This window comes from Pteropus alecto, unplaced genomic scaffold (assembly GCF_000325575.1).
Source record: "Pteropus alecto unplaced genomic scaffold, ASM32557v1 scaffold146, whole genome shotgun sequence".
Taxonomy (NCBI): domain Eukaryota; kingdom Metazoa; phylum Chordata; class Mammalia; order Chiroptera; family Pteropodidae; genus Pteropus; species Pteropus alecto.
Window position 1 is genome coordinate 24811861 of NW_006442107.1, and position 9439 is coordinate 24821299.

Genomic DNA, 9439 nt, shown 5'->3' on the forward strand with positions numbered 1-9439 from the left:
ACAGATTGTGAAATATTCTAACGCTTTTAGAAGCCTGTTAAGTATCTCCTGACTTTAGTCATGTTGCCATAGCCTAGAGAACCTACTTCATAAATAATTTCTTGTCTGCACATTAGGTAACTGTGAAATTCTTTACAAGTTCAATACATTAATGAACCACAAATAGGCTTTAAAATTTTTTGAATCTCAGTTCCTATTCTTGATCTCACTTATTTTCGGGAAACACTTCTTATTTAAAGCACACTTAGCTACTAAAAGAATTCACAAAGAGATTTCAAGTATGAATGTTCTCACAGTTGAATGTTTACAGAATATTTTTCCTCTTTTGATCGTCTTCCGGGACAACACAACTTCCTGGAGATGAAGGATTTTTTTTTCCCTACGTAGTGAGTGCATTCCTCTAACATATCTTTGGCATTAACTCCCCAAATCTTTGAACTCAACCTTTACTTCTCGGACACCCTAACCTGCTAGTTTACAGGAAGGATTAACCGAGACCCACCGCCGTGCGAAATCATTCAAGGTCACTGGGCAGGTGCGCTGACAGGCCCATTTCCTTTTCTGTCCTCTCTATCTCCCCACTCTTGGGGTACACCCTGGCTGACTGAGACCTGGCGGGAGAGCCCTGGTAGTCCTTGGGTGGCGGGGCTTGGAACCGCGCCTCTGGAAGGTTGCTGAGTCTCAGGCAGTGGGGGTGGCCCGAGGGAAGACGGGGCGGAGCCGGCGGCGTCCGGCGGGCCGGGCTACGCCTCCTAGGGCCGCTTCGCCGCGCTAGTTGGCGGAAGCTGCGCTCTGCCGAGCAGGATACTCTGTTCTAGGCTCCGCAGCGGTGCAGCGGAGCTTGCGCCCGCTGGCCAACTGACTGGCTTCCCGCCGCAGGAGAGGCGCGCGGCGCCCCCAGGCCATGCAGCGCTTAGCCATGGACCTGCGGATGCTCTCCCGGGAGCTCTCCCTCTACCTAGAGCACCAAGTCCAGGTTGGGTTCTTCGGTTCGGGAGTGGGCTTATCCCTGATCCTGGGCTTCAGCGTCGCTTATGCTTGCTACTACCTGAGCAGCATTGCCAAGGTGAGCCGGAGGGGTGGCGCAGGCGCCGAGGCGCAGGTCCACTGGCGGCTTTGCTCAGAGTAACAGCATCGGACGTAGCAGGAGACTTGCCGCTGGCAGGGGCGGGTGGCTGGGGCCAGCCTGGGGGCAAGCATTCTGCTCCCGAGTTGTTGCCCTTTCCGGGGCATCTGCTGGACGCCCTTGGAGCGCGTGCGGTAAAGCCGCCCACCCCGACTGCCCGCCTGCCTGTGGGTCCTGCCGGGGTCCGCGGACCGCAGCCTGTACCCTCTGACCTCCGCGCGAGCGGCGCCGCCCTGTCACCGTTCGCTACCCGGGTAGAGCTGCTCGGCAATGCTGTAGCACATTTGAGAATAACTCCCGTTTTTCAACTTTCGCCTTTTCCTCGATAAACCACTTAAAGAAGTCTGTTGTGACCGAATTATTTGTGTCAGGCTTCCAGAAGGAGATGTAATCCGAGGGATTGCGCGCGCCAGGGACAAGTCTGCTCGTTTCTGGTTCGGTTGGCAGAAACTTTCCTCTATTCTGGATCTTTCACTGATACTGGCTTTCCCCACAGAAGCCCCAGTTAGTGACGGGGGGTGAGAGCTTCAGCCGCTTCCTTCAGGACCACTGTCCCGTCGTGACAGAAACGTACTACCCGACTGTCTGGTGCTGGGAAAGTCGAGGGCAGACACTGCTGAGACCTTTCATCACTTCCAAGCCCCCGGTGCAGTACAGGAAGTAAGTAAATTTCCTTTTTCAGTCATTTCTTCAAAATCACAGTTTTTTGCATACTCCCAGTTCTGGGTAATAAAACCTCTCTTTGGTTTAGTAAGTATATAGAAAACAAAAGGGAGATGAAAATGGAACGTATACCCGCCACCGCACATCCACCAAGCTGCACGAAAATATTCAAGTATTGCCTTTCACCACTTTTTTTCGGTGCCCTGATGTAAATGGTTTATTTCTAGGATGAAGAAGTGTTTGGGGGTTACTCTTTTCCAATTTGTCATACATCTGACCCTGAGGTCCTAGATCCTTTGGTAAGATGTGGGTGGGGGAGAGAAGGATTAATTAATTTGGATTTCGTGCAATAGACCCCTCTGTTAAAGGGCTTTATATTGATAAGCAAATGGCTTCTTGATGATAAAGTTCTAGAGGTGTTAAAGATATGGCCCAGCATATATCAGTAACCAGGAAATTAAAATGGTGCCTGTTACTAATTTTCCTGAGTCATCTAGGCTTTCTGGAGTTCCTTTTGTTGCCTAGAACTTATACCAATTGTATGGGGAAATTCTGTATGTTTAAGAAGCAAATTTTGTAATGTACACTGTAGGAGACTGCATTATTGAGTCAAGGAGCAAGAACAGTGATCAGATCAGCATTTTACTTATTCATAATTCCCTGATGAATTATTTGGGCGACCTCAATCAAATAGGGGTTAAATGCTGGGTATTTTAGAGAAATGAAGAAATGGTTAAGATAAATACTTGAACTACTTTGAAGTTCGTTTTTATAAATTACGTTTTACAGGCGTTGCTGGAAAGACTATGGTACTAATTTCGTAACATTCTTGTTAATGAAAGAAAGTGACGTGTGTGTTAGTGCTAAAAGAAGTTATTTTGAGATGATCAAATAACATATTTATAGAATTAAGACACTAATATTAAGACACAACTAGAAACACTTAATGAGTATGTCTTTTGAATTATTTCTTTTAGTGAACTTATTAAAACTTCAGATGGAGGACAGATTTTATTGGACTGGTTTGATAATGATAACAGTAAGAGTTATATGGATGCCAGCACCAGACCGACTATCTTATTGTTGCCAGGCCTCACTGGAACAAGCAAGGAATCGTATATTCTTCATATGATTCATCTTAGTGAAGAATTGGGATACAGGTACCAGTGAAAGATTTTTTCTATTTTTCACTTAATTCATTCTAAATGAAGCAAAAATATATTTACGTGTTTATTTCAGAAATACTTGTAATTTCTTGCGTGGATTAAGTAATCCCTTAAAATATTTTTTTTCCTCTGCTTCTTCCTTTCTCTCTTTTTTTTTTTTTTTAAGAAGATGCATAACTTAATCATTTTATGGGAAGTAGCACTTAGCGTAGCAGGCACTCAGCAGATTTTGGTTGAATGAATGAATGAAATGAAATCACTTAAGAATTGACAGAGGACCCAGGTCTGAGAAGCAGTAGGCCCCACTGAAGGGAGTGCTATGCAGAATAGCAATTACAAACTTCTGAGAGAATACACAGTGGCTCTCAAATCACAATCTATATCTGAGCCCTAGATCCACTTACCTCATTTCATTGGCTCAAATCCCAAGTGTAAAACATATTCAGAATCAGCTTGTAAGTATCTTTATTTTTCCAAAGGTGATCCGTGCCATTTCTCTCAGCCTGAGTTTGTAGGTACACATGGCTAGCATCCACTTGAGGGACCCTAGTTACACCATTTACCCCATTTTTGAGTAACCATTTTTTAAATCAGTTAGTAGATACAATTTAATTTTTTGCAAGTGATTTAGCAACTTTAAGTTTCCGTTCAGTTCTAAAATCTTAAAGCAGAATCACTGTGAAAGCTACTGCTTTTTTGTGCTTCGGTCTTTTTTAGCTGATGGTAATTATTGTAATGAAACACTCTGAGTTGCATTTAAAGTAGAATTGTATCTTTTGATAAAGGTGAAATACTTGTGTGAAAACTGAGATTGAGTTTATGTTAATAAAAACATTTTGATATAAAGGGGAAAATGCCCTAAGAGCTAATTCAATTTTGACTAGTTAACTGTGATCTTTTGCTAATAAAGCCTATTTTGTATATGAAGTGACAGTCTTTCAGAAGCTTTGGTATGGTGTTCCAGAGTTATAGTTCCAGTGAAACTTGCACTAATAGCAGAAATTCATCATTATTCCATGTTTAAGCACCATCCAGTTAGATGTGAGGCTTGATTACAATTTTTTGCTAAAATTTAGTCACGCTCAAAAAGTACAGATCATAAAGCCTTTTGTACGTATTTAAATTGCTGATTCTCTACTTGGCCTGAGCTTATCTCCCAAGACTTAGAAAGTGCTTTTAAAAACAATGTAGTTCGAACTCAGGAATTGACTCATAAGCCCTGGAGTTGCCAGAGTGCATGGCTTTCTTTCATCATTTATAAAAGTTTCCAAATTTTATTACCATGCTATCATTACACTATGCTTTAAAGCTGTTGGAAGGTTCTAGCTTCCCTAAGGATTAAAATCTCTTCTATTGATTCAGAACTTTTATTGAGAATGTATGACACAAGGAATTCTTTGCACTAGGTACTATGAGGAGATACAAAGCGTTCTGAGAAGTTGTCCTTACCTCAAATAGCCTATGAGAGGAGAAGATTGGACAAGGTCACCATCGCTGCTTGAAGACGCAGCTATTTGGGTTTAGGGAACTGAATGAGACTCAGCTTGAAGGTAGAAGAATGCATAAATAAGCAACGATCAATAAACTTTCAATGGGCTTTGGGTCAATCCTCATGTATTTTTAACTGCAAAGAATCTCTGAATCTAGGTAGGACAGAGTGTATCAGTTAGCCTTTGCTCTATAAAAAACTACCCCAAAACTAAGCGGCTAAAACCAACAACCATTCTGCTTACAAATCTGTGGGTCAGCATTTTGGGATGAGCTCAGCTGAGTAGTTCTTCTGGTCTTGGCTGAAATCATTTGTGCATTTGTGGTCAGCAGCTAGGACAACTCTGTGCTTGAGAGCCCTCAGCAAGAATGACTCGTCTCAGCTACACATGGCCTCTCGTCTACCATCAGGCTCTCCTAAGTTTGTTCATTTGGTGGCAAAGGATTCCAAGAGTACAAAAGCCAGAGCTGCAAGGCTTTTTGAGGCCCAAGCTGAGAACTCTAACAATGTTGCTTCTGCTGCATTCTAATCAAAGCAAGTCACATGGTCGCTCAGAGTTAGAATTTCAAGAGAAATAGACCCTGCCTCCTGATAGGAACTGCTACAAAATACTCTTGCAATCTACCAGAGATAGCCAGGTGGTTTCATAGACCAAGGAAGTAAAAAGTGGATCTGGAGGCTAGCTCAGATCCTTAGATAGCAAAACGGATCTAAGTCATTGATACTGTAGCATGGGCTCTAGTAGGTAACAAAGCTTATGGAAGGCTGTGTAATATGGAGCAATGTGCATGAGCTTTAGAGCAAAGCCTGGGTAAATGTTGGAACTGCCTCTTATTGAGTGACCCTAGGAAATTAATTTTTAATGTCCCCAATCACAATTTCTCACTACAGAGAGTTTAAGTAAATTTGAATACATAAAGTACTAGGTTTAGTGCCCTGAACAAAGTGTGTCTTTAGAAATGTTCGTGTCTTCCAAGATCTTCTATTTGCTGATCAAAGTAGGACTTTTTTTTTTATAATTTAAAGAGCAAGTGCAAGCAAACCTACCTCTTGGAACTATAAATATCTAGTTTCTTTGCAGGAATCCTTGGATATTATGTCTCCTACAATAGATTTTCATAGGTAGTATGAACACCCCAATATCGGGGGGTACACTTGCCTTTGGACCCCAGTTACTATCTTGTGTAAAGGTTGAGTGTATAGGGAGGGTCATTAATTCTGTCAGGTTACCAGGGAGATGTTCATGCTTTATTGGTGAGATACAGTTTAGACATTAGAAAGAACCTAGCTCCTGGCATATGGACAAATGAAACTTGTTAAATGTTTTCCTATACCTGAAAACTAACAAAGACACAAAACTTTTCTGTTAGGTCTACTAATTTAAAATTAATAATGGGTGAGATGGAAACTAAGCTACAGTTTAAGATAATTGTGAGCAAAAGTTTTATAAAGAAATCAAAGGTAAATAGAACTGAATGGGGGAATACTTGGTCTGCTTGCACGTTGTACATCTTCATTGGCAGAGTGCCATATGTACTCCCTGAACAAATTTGCCTCTGGGATGAGAAGAGAATTGCTGAGCCAGAAAGTCCCAGTCATTCTTCCAAATTTTATCAATTAGATAAGTCCTCTGTGTCCTGGAGAGCAAGTAAAGTGAGAAAGACCAGGAGGTCAGGAGTATGTTAACAGAGAAGCCCTCCTCATAGAAACCAGAGGACTGAAGAAAAAGTTCTCTCTAATAAGTTACACCCATTTGATCGATAAAGTAGTTAGAAATCTTATCCATTCATTCAAGATTTCTTTTTTTAAAAAAATCTCTATTCAATAATACATCCTAATAAATATTATTTTGTGCATCTGAATAATATTGTTTTCTTAAATCTTTTTCCCATTCTCTGAAATAATTTCCAGCACTCCAACTAAAAACAAGGAGAAATGCAGTAACTCTGAGAATATCTAAATCATCTTTGACCTCTTTAATTGAGAGCCTTCATCTACTATTTTCTTCTACCCCCAACTAATAATAAAAGAGTGACCCATCCAGAATTATGTAATAATAAGTTCATTGAAATCTAGATCAGTCATTAAGTATTTTGGTATTGTAAAGTACAGTATCAGAATGTATATTCCCAAAGAGCATGCAGTCTTGTTGAAGTGACTAAGAGTATGCATTAGTAGGGAAGAAAGGCATTAGAGAGCACCAGGATTGACTGCAAATGACAGAAAACTCAAAGTAACAGTGACTTACAGATACAAGTTTATTTCTCATGTGAAAATCCGAGAAAGTGGACTGGAGCTTATATGATGTTCTATAGTGTCAGGAAACTAAGTTTCTTATGTTGCTTTATAACCGATGGCTGCTTCAGTTCCAGCTATCACATCTGCATTCCAACACCCAAGAAGGAGAAAAACAGAATAGAGAATGCACCAACATCCTTTACGGATGCTTTTCAGTAACTGCACACCACTTTTACTTATATCACTTTGACCTGCTGTTTCTTAGCTTTAAGGGAAGTTTGAAAGCACAGCCCTTTTCTTAGGCAGCCATGTACCCAACTGCAATTGAAGGATTTTGTTACTGAGGAAAAAGGGGACGATAGATATTGTGAGAAAACTGGCAGCCCCTAGTGCTGAGTGATCAGAGTGTTACAAATGCCAGGATTCTGGAATATCAGAAAAAAACAAGTGAGGTATTTTATGAAGGGAAGGAGTAAATCACCAGTGTCAGTTCCAACTGAAAGGGCAAGGAGAACAAGGATAGATAAAGCAAAATTTGAGAAGATTCAGTGTAGCGATGAGGAATGAAGCCCAACTTACTGCTGGAAGTTAAGATGACTTCAGGAGACAAGAGCAAGAGTGGATCACACACTTGACTTTTAACTTTCCTTTCCTTTATATTTCTTTACTTTCCAATTTGGAGTTTGAGCCTGTGTAGTTTTGACTTTGAGGAAATAGCACCAGTGGATACCAAGCTTTTGATGAAGTTTAGCTACTTTCCCTGCAGCATTAGAAGTGCATTGGCGGGTCATCTATAAACTCTTCCTGAGGGAGGAAGGAAAGCAAGGTGGTGAAAGGAAGGAAAATGAGGTGGTGAAACAGAAGGGCGAGTTCTGACTATTCTCAAATCTAAAAGCAGTATCTTAGATACAGAGTCATTTTAAATTAACATCAGAACATTTTTACCTAAAAATATTTTTATCGTTTTTCGTTGTTAAAATAATTTGGTTTTTAATATTTTGAGAATGAGTCAGTTAATGATTATTCATGAGACTGGCAAGATGAAATAATACATATTAGAAAGCACTGCATGAAGATATTTCTGGAAAAGAGTTGTGGAGGATATGGGTAATTGGTCCCATTCTCTAGGGACTTAACAATATCTACCTAATTGTTAGATATTCCACTATAAAATGATACCTCAATTAATAGACTTTCAGGGACAAAGCTCTTTTTCTCAAAACTGGCATACACTCAAAGGGTACTCTGTTCAGTGCACTCATCTACTTCGGAAAAAGAGACTTTACTATTACTAGCTTAGCTAGCAAGGGGAGCAAAGTGAAGTAGTTAAGTGGATTCTTGAGTCAGATATCCTGGATTCAGATCTCAGCTTTGTCACACACTACCTGCATATTCATGGACAAATCATTTAATCTATACCTAAGTTTTCTTATCTATAAAGATACCTATACCCCATACAGTTGCAAGGATTACATGTATAAATATGAAGAGCATTGTCTAGAACTAGGCCCATAAAGATTATTTTAAAAGTATTAGCCTTAAAACATAAAGGAGTAAATCAGGCCATTGTCTAGTTTAAAGAGGAGCCTCACTCTTTTAATTTGGTCAGATGGAAATTGAGGTACTTATTGCCTAGGTCCTATTATTAGGCCAGAAACCATCCCAGGAGAGCCTAGCAATAGTAGTGTGCCTAGCTAGGCAGTGAGTAGTACAGGGAGAAGGAAGGTAATGCTTTGCTACAATGGAGTGGCTGCTGGAATCTGGAACACATATATGTCTCTGACTTGGTTTTAGGTAATGAAGTTTGCAGCAGTGACCTATGACACTGGTATAATTCTTGTTAGTTCAGAGCACTATGAATGGAGAGTACTTTTGTTATTAGGTTTTCTGCAGTCTAATTCAACTAGGTCTTTAGTTGACAATCTACAAAAATACCAAAGAGATCCAGCTAGAATTCAAATGACTAAGGTAAAATATAAGAACAATGGAAAGGAACTGAGTAAATGTTGGGGGAAATGAGAGAGCTAATAGGAAAAATGTTAGCGATAATGGGGAAAAAAGATTCCAATAAAATGTTATGAGATCGCTGAAAGAGAACACCTGATGCTAAGATTTTCACCTGTCTTGCATTAAGGATAACTTTGACTCTTCTTCTAGTTGTGGCCACTGGTTTTGAAATATTATGCCTAAAAAATGAAATGTATTAATTAAATATGAACTTGTTAGTCTTTAAAAAAAAAATCGTAGGGCTACTTAGAGCTTATGAGCACCAAGAGATAACCAGCATTGCCATTTTAGTTTGCTGTAATTAAATTTCACTTTGTTGAGTGCTTGCCACATGATAGGCTCTATATGAGGTGCTATACATATGTTATCTTATTTAATATGTAATTCCAAAATACGTATTATTATCCCTATTTTACCAGCTAAAAACAGAATTATAGTGTTAGTAATTTCACCAAAATTAGACAGTATGTGACAGGGTTAAGATTCATCTATGAAACCTTGCTACAAATAAAAGTATGATTTCTGTTGGGTTCTTTGAAATGTTGATCATTCTTGAAAACTCTTCTTTATGACTTTTTTACACCCTTGGATGTCTCAGGCTCTTAGCTTGCCAAAAACTAGCTCCTCGAATCCCATGATTTTTGTCTACAGGGATAATGTAGACCTGTAATATCGTAGGACTCAGTTTTATCGGGGAGATTCAAGATATAACAGGAAAACAAGTCATGTTTCTTACTAAGGGAATAGATT

The 9439-nt window shown here is 39.9% G+C and overlaps 1 protein-coding gene across 3 annotated transcripts in view; it reads left to right on the forward strand.

The window, feature by feature from the left end:
- The first annotated feature begins 761 nt into the window (after nt 1–761).
- The window catches only part of ABHD3 (abhydrolase domain containing 3), a 37334-nt gene continuing 28656 nt past the window's right edge, over nt 762–9439 (forward strand). The window contains exons 1-3 of one of the 3 annotated variants that reach the window (XM_015595782.2): nt 762–1066; nt 1623–1786; nt 2767–2949. In XM_015595782.2, the coding sequence (XP_015451268.1) occupies nt 905–1066; nt 1623–1786; nt 2767–2949 (509 nt within the window). In that variant the 5' untranslated portion in view covers nt 762–904. The remainder of the gene's footprint in view (nt 1067–1622; nt 1787–2766; nt 2950–9439) is intronic. The other 2 variants (XM_006920034.3, XM_015595783.2) reach the window with 2 other exon arrangements.